The sequence below is a fragment of the Plutella xylostella genome, chromosome 16, assembly GCF_932276165.1.
Source record: "Plutella xylostella chromosome 16, ilPluXylo3.1, whole genome shotgun sequence".
Taxonomy (NCBI): domain Eukaryota; kingdom Metazoa; phylum Arthropoda; class Insecta; order Lepidoptera; family Plutellidae; genus Plutella; species Plutella xylostella.
The window spans coordinates 433,746-451,991 of NC_063996.1; the positions used below are offsets into that span (position 1 = coordinate 433,746).

Below are 18,246 nucleotides of genomic sequence, written 5' to 3' on the forward strand. Positions count from 1 at the left end.
GCATGAGGGCCCTTTGTGTTTGGTGTGAATCAATCATGATTATATTTATCGGCGCCACAATTCGTGGTCCTTTCACTACTTGTCTAAAGTCGTCGGTCCAGCGGGACGAAGGGCATGATAAGCTAATGGGCCGATTACACCTAACGAGTACCTACAGTGGCGAGTCAGTGTCCTCGGCCGCGCACTCGGTCACTTGCTAGCCGTTCATTGGTCGAGGATCGGCCGAGGATACTGTCTCACCACTGTACTCCTTAGGTGTAATCGACCCATAAGGATGCCCGCTCGCACTCTACACTCGTTTAACGATTCTTTGGCAAACCTGGACTTCAATAGCTATCTAAGCTGCCCAGAGCACTGTGCTAATACTTTAAACTTTAAACCATGTTTGTTCCACAGGTGTGAGCCGGCAGGACTCGCGGCTGTCGGTGAAGTCCCTGATCGAGAGCATCGAGAACGCGGCCAAGGCGGCCAAGGCGTCGCCCGCCGCCACGCCCACCGCTGAGTGGCCACAGGTAAGATGAGAAAGGAAATAAATCATTATGTAGGTACACTGGTATATACGCGAATGTGTAAGTAGAATCTTGGTAATCTTCATAGCACTTTCCGTGGTTGCGGTTCATTCTCAACTGAAGCATGGGTATGTAAAGCATTCGGTTCTGCACCTATGGTCCCCAGTTGTGTCAGTGTCTGCCTTCCGTCTGATTTGGTGATCAGAATAATGGAAGTGTGAGTGCTCATTGTGTCCCTGCAGTACACATAATATAATCAACTCGGAATACACTCGGACATAATCGTGAAACATACTTCTACCTATCACTATTTCTATGAGTGCAAAAGCTAATTATTATATATTTTGTTATTTTTATATTGCGTTTACATTTAAACCCGCAGCTAATCTTACACAAAAATCATCCCTACTCCAGTCCTCACACCTCAAACCTCATATTCCAGGTGCAAACCCCCGTCAGCTCGCCCAGCCCGACCTCTATGAAGAACGGCGTGTGCGAAGCCCCGCCCACCAACGGGCTCTCCACCAATGGGGGCTTCACCAAGCCGCCCGCCGCGCGCGCCCAGCGCCAATCGCCTAACGCCAACGGTTAGTGATAGTTGTGTTTCTATGTTTAATTTAAGGATCTAATTATAACGTAAGCAGATAAAGAAATGATATGAATATGGCGGTGGTTGCATATGTGTGAGTAAGAAGGATTGACAGGCCAACAAATAGCGTACGACAGAGCGAGATAGAAAGAGTCTGTCCGCCATTTAAATATGTTTTCTTTATCTGCGCGACTTTTAACTGTTTTCAATCTAGAGTATTTTGTTTGAATACAATTTTTTTGTTAATATATTTCACATTTCCTAAAGTACTTACTTACATAATAATATTTTATTTTATTAGATCTGTTTCATTGGAATGAAGTGATACTCAAACATTTCATTTACCACTATTTTGATTCTCATGAAACATTTATGTCTGAAATTTTATTAAGCTAACCTTTGTTTTTACACCACTAAAACAACTGAAAAAGTTCCAAATATGCATGTTTTTGCTTCCAGCATGGCGGCATGTGAACATCGCCTAGCCCTACTTACTTCTAACTTATTTATATGTGTTTTTGCCAAAACTGTGCGCCTTTTGATTATAAGACATTATTTATTACAAGCATGACGATTTACTTTTGGGTTTTTATTGATTTTGTGGACCTTTTCTTGCTAAAGATTATATGTGTTGAAATTTATTTTTATTTGCACTTCACTCGCTTTCTTGCACTGGTTACGGACGGGGTAGATTTCAAAGTGTGATAATAATACTTAGTTAAATCATGAAAGTTTCTTAATTAAAACTTTGTAAAGTACCTACTTATACCTAAGTATATCTTTCTAATAGAAAATATGATGGTCGCTTTCGGTTGTGGTGTTGTGGTGTATTTTCATCGTGTGCGTGTTCCATTTAAGGTTTACAATTCCATCTACATATGTGTGTCTTTCTATAAATCTTATCATTTTATATTGCAAACAAAAGTACCATGCATAGAGTTACCTGATGATAAGATTTAGCATTTATCAGGGCGGTGCTACTGTGCCAGAACTTTCCTAAAGCGTTTTTGACTTTTGTCCTATTCATTTCTACCTACACCTATAAATGGCTGTAGAAAAACTGAGAAAAACCAAACATTTTCCTCACCTCAACTCCATCTCGCAAAATTTCAAAACCCCGCCATTTCCCTCCCACTCAACTGTCAAACAAACGTCACAAACGTCAAAAGCGCGGGGTGCGTTCAAAACCTCCTACTGGCACAGTCATAGACATTAATATACTAGCGTAAATATTAATGTCTATGGGCACAGTCCACCGCCCCGCTTACCTTGTGTCTAACGCGGGGCAGAGGCGGCGGCGGCCAACATCCCCGACGAGCAGCGCGCGCTGTCGCTGCAGCAGAAGGCCATGGAGAGCTTCGTGAGGAGGAACAGCTACGGGGATATCTGTGAGTATTGTGGAAGCTTCAGGGAGAGGGTAGTTGTGGCATCTGACTTGGCTGTTTGTGTGTGTGTTCCATTGCCGTGAGCGTTGGATTTAAAAAATGTTGTGAATGATTAGTTTGATGAGATCCGCTAGATGGCGTTATTACTATAGGGCTTCATCATATTAATGTGATTAGTATTTTGAATGTGTTTGAGTAAATTAATTAATTGTAGATGAGAACTGTAAAGTCCGGTGTCACCGACATTTATTTTAATTTATGTGCAGCGTGAGGTACTTAGTCACTTCATATTAAATCATTTTCAACGACAACATTCCTCATTTAACTGTACCATGAAATGTAACCTATCGGTTACACACAATTAATTTAAGTAGATGCACAAAATATTTTTTTTTGTTTCTTTAGTAAGTATATTTACTTACTATGCCGCACTATGTGCATCCACAGATAGACACACACACAACACACTTCCAACATACATTATTCACCTTCTTGGTCAAATATCCTTTATTTTCCACGCTCCTGGCGAGCGTAATTAAGGATGCCATCAACACGATACACAAACACTCTTTAAATACCACCTATTGAGATTGAGTCCCCATGTGAAACGAGCTCAAAAATTAAGGCCTCACCACAAGATACACAAACACCTACACCCACCATTCTCCCCTCTCTAACCCCCCCTCCCCCCACCCTCTGCCCCCGCAGGCGAGCGCAAGGACCCGCTGAACGCGCTGCAGGTGAAGAACGGCGGCTCCAAGAGGAATGCGCTGCTCAAGTGGTGCCAGCAGAAGACCGTGGGGTACAACAACATCGATATTACCAATTTTAGGTGAGTGTTTCATTGATATATGTACTTACCTACTTATTCATGTTTATAGACTAGGCAGACGAGGGACTTTAGTGTCCAAGACTTTTGATATGAGGGACAAAAGTCTTAAGCTGCGTACAGACCGGCCCAACGAACGCCCAACGATGAATATTTATCATACATAAAGCCGCGTACAGAACGGCCCAACGAACGCCCGACGATGGATATTTATCATACATAATACAGGGCAGATTGCAGCAACGAAGGTCAACGAAACCCGTTCGTTGGCGTTCGTTTGACCGGTCTGTGCGCAGACTAAATGCTTCGTTTTACGTTAACGTTCGCTTTTTGTGTTATACTAGATACTGAGCACAACAAAGGCCAAGGCACTAGGTCTTGTACTCCTTATAAAACTTGTTAATTTTATCGAGCCATGTCTTACGTCTGCCGCTGCCGCTGAGGCGGGCAGTTATCTCCTGGGCATTTCATTCAGACGATCAGCTGCCTGGCTGAAGTACTTCAAATCTGCATACCGGTTCAATATTCAGGGTTCACGGTTCTTCATCATCTGTTATTAGCCATAACTGGTTCTGAGGAATAGCCACACACCCAACCTAACCCATTAGTCAAGATTATAACATTGAGCGCACAAGTATGTATTTAATACTAATCCACCCACACCTCAATTCCAGCTCCTCCTGGAACGACGGCCTCGCGCTCTGTGCGCTCCTGCACTCGTACCTGGGCGCGGGGCGCGTGCCGTACGCCTCGCTCGGCGCGCACGACAAGCGCACCAACTTCTCCGTCGCCTTCCAGGCCGCTGAGGCCGTGGGGATTCCCACCACGCTGGTAGGTTTATTGTACTCTCTTATGCTACTCAAAGTACATTGGTAGATACTAAATTGACAGATTCTGAACGGATCAACAGTCCATCAAGTAACGTACAGTGCCACAAACTTATCTGTTTTGGTGACAGCTTACATAAATGTCTAAAATTTCTTAATTCTACAAGATTTTAAGTTTGCTCGTATTGTTAATTCGCTCTTACGGTGTTAATAAACCCATCTAATCTTTAGCAATATACAATTCATTAGTAAGTAATGAGATATGGATCAATTTAGTTCGCTCTCACCGAAACAGATAAGTTTGTCGCACTATATCGTTCTATTGGCGGGACAAACGACGTTCACGAACCGTTCAGAATCTGTCAATTTAGTATCCGAGGTTAAAAAGCAGACTTCAGGTAGTGACTAAGCCCTGTGCGCCTGCTCTCGTACCTGGGCGCGGGGCGCGTGCCGTACGCCTCGCTCGGCGCGCACGACAAGCGCACCAACTTCTCCGTCGCCTTCCAGGCCGCTGAGGCCGTGGGGATTCCCACCACGCTGGTAGGTTTATTGTACTCTCTTATGCTACTCAAAGTACATTTGTACGAGTAGATACTAAATTGACAGATTCTGAACGGCAGAGCGATCACGAAAAACAGAGCTAACGTATAGAATCGAATGCGAGTGCGACAACTGTCAATTCGATAGGTAAAAGTGTTCGAAAGTGCTGTCAAGTTGACACTAGTCGCACTCGCATTCGATTCTATATTTTTGATCGCCCTGCTGAACGGATCAACAGTCGATCAAGTGACGTATCGTTCTATTGGCGGGACAAACGACGTCCACGAACCGTTCAGAATCTGTCAATTTAGTATCCGAGATTGATGATGTCCTCTTCGTCGTATCCGACCACAGCGACTCTTGCTACACTCTGTTATGTGCTCTTATGTGGCTGGCAAGTCCGAACTTCGTGTTGTTGAACACCCTGTCACACTGAGCACAGCAGACTTTATCTAGTCACTCACTAAGCCCTGTGCGGCTGCACTCGTACCTGGGCGCGGGGCGCGTGCCGTACGCCTCGCTCGGCGCGCACGACAAGCGCACCAACTTCTCCGTCGCCTTCCAGGCGGCCGAGGCCGTGGGGATACCCACCACGCTGGTAGGTTTATTGTCACTAAGTACTCGCTTATGCTAATCAAAGTACCAAGAGACAAATGACAGCAGATGTTTGCAAAGAACAAAAAATGAAAACGCAGCTGCTTTTATATATGTACGCGGATGATACTTGCTTACTATATTCTTCAAAAAATTTGCAAACTGTCATAGACAAGATACAATCAGACTTTGAAAACATTACTAAATGGGCCCATGACAATGGCATAATAATAAACCTGAGCAAGACCAAATTTGTGCATATATATTCTCCATATAACAAAATAGCCAGAAATATTGATAAATCGGATATAAACATTCTAGGTCATACTTATGAATGCTTGCATAACGGTAAACTCACCTGTAAATGCAATAAAATTGATTTTGTAGACAAGTATAAGTACCTAGGTGTATATATCGATAGCCACATGAGCTGGAAATCACATGTTAACGATGTTTGTAACAGGCTCCGAACAATATTGGGTAAATTTTATCACTTAAGTAAAATATTAAATAGAAGCACCTTATATAGTCAGGGTGTCCACTTTCTGGAAAGTCAGGGATAGTCAGGGAAAAGTCAGGGAAGCTCAAGGTGGTCATGGAAAGTCAGTGAAATTTATGGGCCACCTGGAAAGTCAGGGAAAAATTACAAGTAAAGCATATTTTTTTGGAAAATTCTAGTTATTTCCTTTACTAGTTATAACTTTTTTCTTCTTTTAAACGTAAAATACATAAGTTATAAAATAAAATCTCGTAAGCTTACATAAGTTATAAAATAAAATCTCGTAAGACTTGAAAAGTAATTGTAAAATTTTACGTAAAAAAAATAAACGATTTCATTTCATTCCATTGAAAAAAAATGAGGAGGCGTACTTTTTCAAAGCACTTTGTACTAATCCTACCATCAATAAGTGTGCTTAAATAAAATTAAATAGGTCTAACTAACGTCTTTTACAATAATAACCAGTGGATCCCGCTTGGGTTTCCAAACTTTTTATGACTTTATTCAAAAGTAAAATGGCATTTTGAAAAGTAAAAAAATATATATTCCTCAATTAATAAAAGAATAGGCAAAATAAAAGTATTTAAACTCTGTTGTACAAAAATATTAAGTAGGTACTTATTTATAATTTATCATTGCATTCTATACATAATCTGGCAATATTGGTATACACTTTGATTATATACAATGGTCGAAGGGTGTACATAGTCGAAATAGAGTGACTCAGGGGATCACTCGAAACAACTTTTGTTCTACGTGTTTTTGAAATTCGTGTTTTTTTCTCATATAACTTCACATGTCTAGCAAAGTTTGTGTGGATAATTATATATTTTTTTGAATTTCATGTTGTTCGAAATTATCTGCCTGAGTCACTCTCGTCTCTTTCGGCTTAATATGCACTTTTACAGGGGCCTGTACCCTGTATAAATATTTTAAGTTTTTTTTTATAAGTGTCGCAAATGAACGGAAAACCTTCAAATCAAGCTTTTGTTTATTTTGATCTCTGGTCAGGGAAAAATTCTGAAATGGTCAGGGAAAGTCAGGGAAAAGTCAGGGAATTTTTCGGAGCATTCTGAGTGGACACCCTGATAGTGTCTATTACGCTCTTGCTGACTCATTGCTGAACTATGGATTAAGTACATACGGCCGAACATTTAAAACCTATCTCGATCAAATTAAAGAACTGCAAATTAGACTGTTAAAATACTTAGTAGACAAAAGAACTAAAAATAATTGTAATAATGAATATGAAAAACTCTTTCTTCTTTGTAAAATATTACCAGTACATAGCAAAGTAAATTACTGTATAGCTATTGAACAATATTATTGTAATGATTATAAAACACTTGTTGTACAAAATTATTTTTCCCGACAAAAAGGTAAACTTTATCAACCAAAACATAAGAACTACTATGGTCAAAGAATTCGAAAATACTTAGTGCCTAAAATATTTAACAGTATACCATTGTTAAAAGAAACAAAAAAGTTAAGTAAATTTGTCATACTTAAAGCAAAAATTAAAAACTATTATGTTGGATTTGTTTAAGAAAGAACTGAATGATGTAGGTATATTATGAATTCGAACTGTTTAGATATAATGTAGTCATTAATATGTTGCATAGCTTAACTAAATTATATACTTGGGCCTTAAATTATATACCTTTATATACTTGACTATAAGGGGTCAGTCTCCTCAAGGGAAGCCAGTGTGTACCGAGCTGGCTTGAATCGGTACCTCCTTCAGATGAGCTCGCAAGAGCTGATAACAGTCAACTAAATTATATACTTAAGTAACTATATATTATATGTAGTGTCGCGAATTTATCACCATAAAGTCGAGTCACTAACATGGGTAGATATAGCAGGTAATGTAGATATTTAATGTTTATGTTTAAGAGAGCTCTCTCCGCCAACAAACTATGTGTCTATAGTTTGGCGGATTTATATTGTGTAATGTAATATGTATGTATTTGAAAATAAATAAATAATAATAATGTTTTGCGCAAATTATCATAAGCTTCGATCCCAGGAACAGAGATCCATCCATCCAATTTCCTACGCTGACATTCCTAGTCATAGTCATCGACGAGCTAGGAAGAAAACTAGATCACCCTACGCATCATTATCATAATATTAGGTAACGCTCTAGTTGTGAAACTAAGAAAGCCAGTTGATCCGAAGTCCGACAGCCTCCACCAACATACTAGCTGCAGTTTAGGCTAATAAACTCTATTAATCTGTGCTGCAGTTGCTAAGTATCCCTTCCTCCACAGAACATCCAAGACATGATCCAGCAGGAGCGGCCGGACTGGCAGCAGGTGATGGCGTACGTCACCAGCATCTACAAGCACTTCGAGACGTGAGCACCAAAGGACCAGGGGCCATGGACCATGCACCACGGACAACGGACCATGGACCACCAGCTATTGACATTCTATCGAGGTCTCCAGCCGTGTACGGCTTTACGGTCCGGTACGGCTGTCATTATTGTCAGACATGCGTATAATTTTGTTATATTATGCGTGATATGATACCTATCAGATAGCGCCTTAAGTGCTAGAAAAAACAAAACCTTCGCAGGGGACTTGGCTTGAATTCATACAAGTTATGTAACTTTGGGCAGATTTTTCAATGCTCAGATAAAAGTTATCTGAGGAATAGTTCTGATGCTGTCGCATCAGAATGCGGCATGTGACAGTGACAGGAACTATTTTATTCCTCAGATAACGTTTATCTGATTATTGAAAAATCAGCCCTTATAGTACTAGTTAAACATCGATATAAGAGATGATGGTACCTACAGCCTTATTTTCAGAATAATTTATGTTGATAATCATATTGGTAGTCACTATAGCCACCTGGTGGTGAACTTGAGTACTAATAATGAATGATATTGTATGGAAATGGTTGTGTGAAACATTCCTCGGTGATAAATATGTGTAGAACAGTTTGTGTGTCTGATAATGTGCTAATGTGAGCACTGAAGATTGCCTTTTGACGTGATTTAGGAATTGTTGGATAAGGCGTCTAACTAATTTAATTGTTTCTTTATACACCACTGTATACTCATATTAATAATTGATACATGATATATGAAGGGTGATAAGAAACAAATAATTTGGTGTAAGTTGACGCATATATTTTTGAATGTCTTTCTGAATAAAGACTGAATATGATAGAGAGCTAGGCTGGAACAGTAACTAAACAAGTATTTACGGAGTAGAACTTTACCATAACATTATAATAAAGTGCACTTAGGTATAGAATTACCTATACTACACTCATTACTTCTTGCACTTTAGAATAACAAGTGGCGCCATCTTTTTGCAGGAATCAAAGAAACCTACTGCATGTTGACTTGTAAGTAAAAAAAGACAACATGATTTCGATTTATATCCTTCAATATTTATATTCGCCTTATATGTAACTTATGGGCCTTATAATATACGTGTATTTTTGTATGCTAAATTGAATGAGTACAAGCGGTAGCGAGTTCAATTGTAGATATTTTTATAATGTGTGTTAATCTTCTGTCTGATTGATGCCTGAATAACAATCATATAACTTGTAGGAATTGTAGTGGTTGTAATATTCAATGTAACTGATATTTTGTACTAACAAGCAAGCGATATTCAAATATTGAGATGGTATATTCCCCATTTTCCCTTACTTGTCACTTTTCCATTGTATAACATATTTATACACATTTAGATGAAATATTTACATAACAATATAAGAACCTAATATAGTGCCATGTAAAGGCATACGAATAACGAATCCATTATATTTATTGATTTTAAATAACCATTCCACATTGTGACAATGATCTCAGTTGTTAAGCAACTATCCGCTATTATTTTTGCTTGCAATCATCAGTTTCAGTCTCTTTTTCATCTTACTTGTTGCAATTTAAGTAATACATACAAAAAACAAATATTATTTATTACAGAAGACGTATGTTTGTGAACTGAAACTTGCTAATTACCTGGATGGTTCTTGTAAAAGGTAAAATAATTTAAATAACGTATTTTCATAAGCTTCCCGCGATGTGTTGCTGCAGTTCGGTTGTTATAAATAAAATTAGTTATATTTTCGAGAAGTTTGTATTTTTGTAAATAATTATAGCTTATTGTATGAATAAAGTTCCTGATTTATTAAATACGCTTGTTTTTCTTTATGGAAGGTACCAATTGATTAAGTAGGTACTTACTTTGTGATTAAAGTACCTAAGTAATAAAAAGTAATGTTATTAAAAATATTTAACATTTATTTGTATAAGTTGTTCCATTCATAGATTTTATATTTTGTACAATTATTTGGTATTGTGAGTTCGTAACTCTTAGTCCTAGTATGTATAGCACCTATATTACATTATAAAATATTATAATTCATAACAAATTTTAAATAAGTAAGTCATCCTCATCCTACACAATAACTATAGAATGTTCATCATTGTCTTCAGTCGATAAAATATAAATTAGTTAGATTGAGTTTGTTTTGGTCGAAGCGGAGCATCTATAATCTATGTTATGTAACTAGGCATATATTACTCCAGCATCGGTAGGTTTAGGTACATCAGTGACTGTTCAGAACTCGATGACCCCGGGTATGTACTTGTCTATGAGCGACTCGTAGTACGGCCACAGCGCCTCGATGTCCGGGACCGCCGCGCTCTTGGAGTACAGGTCGTATTTACTGAAATTATATAACACTGTTAGGTATAGCTGGTAAGGTATAACATGGGTAGGATGGCGCGGGGATAGGAAGGTGTAGCGAAGGACCCAGATTCTCATTTCAGCCTCATGTGCCACCGCAAGAGGCGATCTTTATATGCAGAACTTTCCTGATTTAGATATTGTACCTAGTTTATTTCAAATAGAATTTAGAAAAAAGTTCAAACTGAGACATGATTTCAAGCAATAAGGACACTCTTGCTCTCGAGTAGTCTTGCTTTCTTATAACCGTTCATATCATGTACATACAGCTATTGGTTCTCATCATGCCTTTATTTGACCTTATATCTCATGGGACTGAAGTAAAATACCCATCGACCTGTCGACTCTAGACCCTCTTGAGTATACTCACTTGAACTTGAGCACCTGTTGCTTGATGTGTTCGTCGCGGGGGGTGCCGGCCAGGTGCGCGTAGTCGCCGCCCGCGTGCCACGGGTAGAACGAGTGGTATCTGAGGACATTGTGAAAAAGTTACGTCAAAAACTCAAAATGAGTACATATTGCATATCCTGCTTATAGAAGATTTAACTGCGCCCCAGCACGTGTCACCCTAAAGCAGTGATTATAATCCAGCTATGTACGTTATAACGTGTCAACTCAGCCAGCTAAAGGATATCCCATTTTCTATTTTAAAATCGGCTTCAAATCAAACTTCAAACTGGTGTCTTTTACGCAGCGGAGTTTTCCCCCGCGTAAAAGACACCAGTTAACCCTTTTACAGACAAGACAGTGGCTGAAATATTGCCTCTATCCCATGGAGTACATACATACATACATATACTCACGCCTGTCTCCCAGAGGGGTAGGCAGAGACTATGGATCTCCACGTGCCACGATCCTGACATACTTCTTTCGCTTCCTCAACATTCATTAGTCTCTTCATACACGCACGTCGGTTTCGGAAACTCCTAATTTGGCTCTTCTTGAGTATGTCGCCTATCTGGTCGACATACTTTCGCCTAGGACGTCCTCTACCGACACAACCATTCATCTCTGCACAGTAAATTTCTTTCGTCAGTCTTCTTTCATCCATCCTTTCAATGTGACCAAACCATCTCAACATTCCTTTTTCAAATTTGGTCACTACGTCTTCTTTTACTCCAACTCGCTCTCTTATAATACTATTCCTTATCCTATCATTCAGTTTCAGTCCACACATACTTCTTAGAGAGCGCATCTCAACAGCATTTACCCTACTTTCATTCTTCTTCTGCCAGACCCAGCTTTCACTTCCATACATTAGCGTAGGGACCAACACTCCCCCATGAACAGCCAAACGAGCCTTTTTAGACACACTTTGACTCCTCATGAAAGAGTGCAAGGCCCCATTCACTTTATTTCCCGCTTTCACTCTTCTTTCAATATCCCCCTCACATTTCCCATCCCTCGTAAACAGACTACCCAAATATACAAACTCATTCACTTGCTCCACTCTTTCGTTCTCGATCGTGATCTCACATTCAGTTACCTCTTTATCTCTTTCAAACACCATCACTTTCGTCTTACTAACATTCACTTTCATTCCTTTCCTTTTAAAACTTGCATGCATGAGAGTTACTTGTTGTTGCAGCTGTTCTACCGATGATGCAAGTATGACTTGATCGTCAGCATACAGCAAGCACTTAAGAAGTAACTCTCCTATTCGTAAACCTCTTTCATCATCTTTCATATCCTTGAGACAACTATCCATAAACAGATTAAACAGCCAAGGCGAAGCCACACATCCCTGTCTAACACCCCTGTGGATATCAAACCAGTCCGTGTAGGCTCCGTTTATCCTGACACAAGCGCTAGACTCCCTATAAATATAAAGGGACCCCAGTGCCCGCGTCAGGTGACTGTCCACTCCATAAACGGACAGTGTCTCCCATAAATCATTCCTCCTCACTCTATCATAAGCCTTTTCCAAATCTACGAAGGCACAAAACACCTTTTGCTGCTTTGCAAGGACCTTTTCTGTGACGCTTCGTAGAGAAAAGACTTGATCCGTACATCCCATCCCCTTTCGAAAACCACCTTGCACATCCCAGATCTTTTCTTCCGTCTCTTTCACTACCCTTTCAATCAATATTTTTGCATACAATTTACCAACTATACTTAAGAGGCTGATGCCGCGGTAACTGTTGCAGGTCTGGAGCGAGCATTTTCCTTTATACAAAGGAACTATGACCGCTCTGCACCAGTCGCGTGGCACCGCACCGCAACGCCAGCACTCATTGAAGAGTTGGTAAAGCTCACTTGCAGCCACTCCACCTCCCGCTCTTAGCATCTCTAAAGATACCCTATCATACCCGGCCGATTTACCAACTTTCATTCTTTTTAATGCTTCCATAATTTCTTTCATACTTATCTTGTTTTCCTCATCTACTATTCTTTCATTTTCTACCTCTACATCACTACTAGTCCTACAATCTGTGCTTTCAAACAAACTTTCAAAATATTCTTTCCATCTTTTAAGAACTTTATTTTCATCTTTCAAAACATCTCCATTTTCATCCCTTATCACATCCAGATTTGTATTCTCTGACTTCCCTCGAGCCTTTCTTACCAACTTCCAGAACAATTTAATGTTCGCTCGAAAGTTGTCAGAGAATTTCCTGTCATATTCATCTTTTAATGCCTTCTTCTTTCTTTCAATCACTTCTTTTACTTTTTTCTTTAGCAGAACATACTTTTCTCGAATCTCTTTCATTTCATCGTCCATTCCCTGATTTCCTTGCATTCTGTTGTTGGCTTTTTTAGACAAAAAATCCAACCATGCCATTTTCTTTTCATTCACTACCTTTTTGCATTCATCATCCCACCATGTAAGCTCCCTCTTACCACTCTTCTTTCTTTTATTCACTCCACATACTTTCACCGCCGTATTTACTAAACTATCTTTCAAGCGCTTCCAATTTTCTTCTAAATCATTTTCATCTAAGACAATAGTGCTCTCTAAATTATCTTTCAAACTTCTTCTATACTCCTCACTTACTACATCATCTTGCAATTTTTCTACTTTGATACGCTCTAAATTTGTTGTTGATACTCGAGGTCGGTGTCGCCAAGAATTAAACAGACCACGAATCCGGCTTTCAACCAGAAAATGGTCCGTTCCAACATTGACACCCCGATAGACTCGAGTATCAGCAACGTTTACGCGTAACCTTTCATCCACAATTACAAAGTCTATTATGCTCCTTTCATTCTGTCGTTGCCATGTATACATATGTATCTCCTTGTGCCTGAACATAGAATTAGAAACTATAAGGTTTCTTTCTAAGCAAACATTCAGGAGATACCTGCCATTCTCATTCACTCTTACGTCACCAAATTTACCCAATACACTTTCATACCCATCACGCTGTACACCTACCCAACTATTAAAATCACCGAGCATAATAACCCTTTCATTCTCAACGCATTCATCCAACACTACATTCATACTTTTCCAAAACTCATCTATCTCCTGTGCAGACTTTGACGTGTCCGGGGCATAAACCCCCAGAACAAACAATCTCGTCAAACCTACTTTTAACCGGATCCAGATAAGTCTTGGGCTCACGCACTCGTATTCTTTCACACAATTATTCCAGCGTTCAGATAGGACAATCCCAACCCCTTGACAGCCATGCTCAGATTCAGGAACCCCTGACCAATAGGCTGTCAAGGTTCCGTGCGTGGTAATTCCCCTACCTTTCCGCTTGGACTCATTCACACATAGCAAATCTATTCCTCTTGTGTTAAACACCTCGCATACTTCATCTAAAGGTGGAAATACAATTATATCTTTAACAGTTTTGCCTTAAACGGTTAACCATTTAACCGACCTGATCATGAAGAGCCCCTCCTCGGGTATGGTGGCCCGGTTGTGCTTCAGCAGCCGGTACAGGTACTCGTCGTGCCCCCACGACATGGTGAGCGCCTCCACGCCGCAGTTCGGGGTGTAAATGCCGCACGGGGTGCTGGGAAAGATGGAGTCGGGGTTAGGGTTAAGTACTAGCGAATTTATTATAGAACCAAGGGCTTAGGTCAATATTACCAGAGGGCTTAGGTTAATATTACCAGATATTCCAGGATCCTCGTGAATATACAATAAAAAGGAGTTTCTTTAAATCAAATACGTTGTAGGTATATTTTCATGGTTCCCAGTGGCAAAGAGAGAAAAATATTTAATTTTCGGATATAATCTAAATAAAGCGCCATCTTTGATCTAAAGGCTGTACTAAGAAAACAACAGTTACAATGCACAATTGAATAGATGGCGTTACTAGATATTTAATAGGCTGATGTAAGGCGTTGCCTATGTCCAACTGATGATGATGAAGATGATGGAACCACTGGTGCAGCTTTTGTAAAAATTCTGTCATTTTCCAACGAGTCTTTCTCCTGCCTCGTATAGTTTATATAATAGCTTCAATATACTAACTTGTACTTAGGGTTGTAGGTATCCGGATTATCCTTGAAGCTGTCCTGTCCGTAGACGATGGAATCGGCCCAGCGACAGCCCACCGGGAACGTGTCGCCCACCACGCACCACTGCGGCTCGCCGTAGAACGCCATCACCTGGACACAACAATACAATGAGAGGGGTTTGAGACCGTAGTTTAATTGGAACGTTTTTCTAGCGGCATGAACTATGAGCTAGATGTCAAGTCAAGGTCAAGATAAATCATTACTGAATATATATTATAGATGTGTGTGTGTGATGAAGTGTGGCTACACCCATGACAACAACTTGGAAGTTCAAACAAATATGGATCTGCAACTGAAATCAACCTGACTACAATAGTTACAAGAGACTTATTGAGATCAAGATCCCTTTACAGTGGATGCGTGAAAAACTGAAAACTGCAATATAGACACGTTAAACTTAATAGGTACCCCTTTTTACTTCGGGAATAATTAAGTAGGATAACTTCCTACATACCTTCCCAAGGTCATGTATGAGTCCTGTCAAATGGAACCAGTCCTCATCCGGGTAGTCAGCGCGTATGTTCTCTGCGGTCTGGAAGGCGTGCACGATGTTGGGCAGCTCGGAGTCGGGGTCGGACTCGTCCACCAGCGAGTTCAGCCGGATGAGCGCATCCTTGATGGTGGACTTGAAGTGGTTGAACTTCAGCCAGGTCGCCATTTTGTCTGGAATTTAGGAGAAGTTGAAGTCTTGCATCTTCTACAAACATGTATTGTACCTTACCTACCGTCAGAAAAATTCATACTGGCTGGATTTCAAAACAAAGTCCCATTCAAAACTCATCGTAGGTATGTGGCTAAAAGAATCATAGATCTAAGGTCCGAATTAAGTAGGTATGAGATCCTGAAAACACTTCTGCTGGAAGAACGGGCGCTTAATCCGTATCTATGTAGTAATCTGTGGCGTAAGTAAATAGTGTGATCCCGCTCTGGATTATCTAGGTATATGTCGGTGGAAGCTAGATTAGGGAGAATGAGCATATAGAGTTGTGGCACTCCTTAGAAAATGCCGATGCCCAAAGGCCGATTCCTGCCTAAGATGTTGATATAACTGTCATATTCACCTTGAACGAACTGATACGTCATCTGCGAGTGCATGTCATAATACGTCCTCCTGACCCTCGCCCGGAGCGGGTCCTCATCGTCTACGGTGTAGTCTCTGAAGGCCTCGATGGGCTTCCCGTTGAAGACTTCTTCAGGACGCAGCAGCAGGGAGGGGTCGAGCAGGGCGACGGGGGAGTCCTGGGGGATGAGGGTTATTGTTAGGTGAAATGCAGGTAGATAAAGAAATATAAGTGAATGGAGGAATTTAATTAAGTTAGAGTGGGTAGATTGAGTAAAAATATTTTATGCCAGTCCGCCATTTTCCTATACTTTCTTTATCTACGCACCCAAAGTCAAAAATATGTGACAAAACTAAAAAGTCGGGTTTTTTGGAGTAGTCAAAAAAAATCTAGATTCTAAAAAGTAATACCACTAATACCTGGTGTTTGCTCATCTATAGTTTAGGTACCTACACTACAGCCACCTACTGATCTTGGTATTAAAGATCTATTTGTTCCAAAATAAGACTAGTGTTATTATTATTAGATAAGAAGCACATGCTTCATTGTTATTAGTGTTATTTACATCAAGTACATAATTTAATTGCTGTACTTTATCATTATCAGTATGTAAATAATAATTTGTCGCATAATATTTGCGTAAGATGAGCTGACCTCTGACCAGACATAATAAAAAACTTAAAAAAACACGATAAGTAAGTTTTTTTTAAACAAAATAATGTTTCTGCTGGTCTGCTAAAAATTATCCATAGGTACACGTACCCAATAGTACCTATTCAAATATAAATAAACACGTGCACATGCAAAATTTATTAAATACCTATTCTTATTTATGTGCCATTTGATCTGGGACAGGAATAAGGATCTTACGGATTTAATTAAGTAAGTAAGTAATACTTACTTATAAAACATATTTATTTTGTTAAATTTTAGAATACGTTATATGAATAATTTAGAACAGAATGACAAAAATAGGAATAACTTTTTTGCGCCAATTTAATTTCACAAAAAAAGTAGGTACTTACACTAAGCTGCAAAATAAAAAGTAGGTCTACTCTTTTCTCAAAAATAAGAATTCTAAACTAACTATAAAATTAATTGTTAAAAAAGTTATTCTTCATGGTAAAACACTTGACAAACACTTACAGGTTTCGGTTTCATCTTGTCTGTCTGTCTATCCGTCTGTTGCTCGCGACACAATCACCACAACTGGCACATGCTCGTTTTGCACTTGACTTAAATGATCAGTGTTATCAAACACACGAGGGGTTAACTAGCTAAACTGTACAACGCACTATGTGTGCTAGCTAGCGAGCTTCGCTTGGACTATTCCCGTGGGAATGCCGGGAAAAAATGTCTTTCAGTTTGCTATCCCAAATAAAAACACACACACATCGCGAGTCACTTTGTGGAGACTACGCATGAAATAAGGACAAATAAACAGACAGAAACTCTCATTTATAATATTAGTAAGTACAGAAGTAAATGCCTCACATGTTAGGGTTATCTGCTGTAGCTACGTCACGGATGAAGCCTTGAGTTTGCGCTAAAATAGTGTATATTTGATGATCTGCTTGGTTTTGTTGATATGATAATTGTTTTGAGTTGAATGAAGCCTGGTATTAAAGATTTGGGGTAGATCAGTGTTTTTCAACCTTTTTCATGACGCGACCCCCCTGGTATAAAAAAATATTTCGCGACCCCCTTGACCCTTTCGGTTTTTTATCATGTATGTATGTGTATGTTACAGTATTCCCAATATTCATTCCATACGACGTATTTATGGTCTCCATGATTAGGATTCGAAGTAGTGCATACTTATCGGATTTAAAAATACATTATTTTACAATTACATACATCGGATACGTGTCGCCATACGGTACATACCTACGTACGACTAATGCTATTGCGACCCGGAATTTCTTTTTCGAAATTAGCTTTTTCTTTCTGACTTTTTTGAGCATTTAAATATCTTGAATAAAAATTTTCAAGTGTGAATTGAAAATAAAAAGACCTGGCTTTACAAAAAAATAAAATACTTGTGGTCGTCGTCTTTGAACTAGGCAGGAAGGTCTCCCACGCTACGTTTGCTTATTCGTGGTCTATACTCGAGAACTCGTTTACCCCAATGGTTATCGGTTCTTCAGCAGATATGACCAGCACACTACCACTTCAGCTTGCATATTTTGACAGCTATGTCAGTAATCTTAATCCTCTGGCTG

The 18,246-nt window shown here is 39.5% G+C and overlaps 2 protein-coding genes across 2 annotated transcripts in view; one reads left to right on the forward strand and one right to left on the reverse strand.

The window, feature by feature from the left end:
- LOC105382315 overlaps window positions 1-9,931 on the forward strand; it is a 50,466-nt gene extending 40,535 nt beyond the window's left edge. Inside the window, exons 20-25 of the mRNA XM_048626512.1 lie at window positions 397-512; window positions 952-1,096; window positions 2,388-2,486; window positions 3,192-3,315; window positions 3,987-4,143; window positions 8,046-9,931. Of these exons, the coding sequence (XP_048482469.1) occupies window positions 397-512; window positions 952-1,096; window positions 2,388-2,486; window positions 3,192-3,315; window positions 3,987-4,143; window positions 8,046-8,135 (731 nt within the window). The 3' untranslated portion in view covers window positions 8,136-9,931. The remainder of the gene's footprint in view (window positions 1-396; window positions 513-951; window positions 1,097-2,387; window positions 2,487-3,191; window positions 3,316-3,986; window positions 4,144-8,045) is intronic.
- An 87-nt stretch (window positions 9,932-10,018) lies between these two features.
- Window positions 10,019-17,326, reverse strand: LOC105384151 (inositol oxygenase). The gene is made up of 7 exons (XM_038118590.2): window positions 17,171-17,326; window positions 16,025-16,202; window positions 15,418-15,626; window positions 14,917-15,053; window positions 14,318-14,452; window positions 10,858-10,956; window positions 10,019-10,467 (listed from the first exon to the last, which is right to left on the reverse strand). The coding sequence occupies exons 1-7, from the start codon at window positions 17,183-17,185 to the stop codon at window positions 10,359-10,361; spliced, it is 882 nt and encodes a 293-aa protein (XP_037974518.2). The 5' UTR covers window positions 17,186-17,326; the 3' UTR covers window positions 10,019-10,358.
- Between the last annotated feature and the right edge of the window lie 920 nt (window positions 17,327-18,246).

Coding starts and splice junctions, on each gene's coding strand:
- LOC105384151 (XM_038118590.2), bottom strand. Junction 15,054..15,417: donor TCATACATGACCTTGGGAAG/GTATGTAGGAAG, acceptor TGTTGTGTCCAG/GTGATGGCGTTCTACGGCGA. Junction 10,957..14,317: donor GAGGGGCTCTTCATGATCAG/GTCGGTTAAATG, acceptor CAATGTCCTCAG/ATACCACTCGTTCTACCCGT.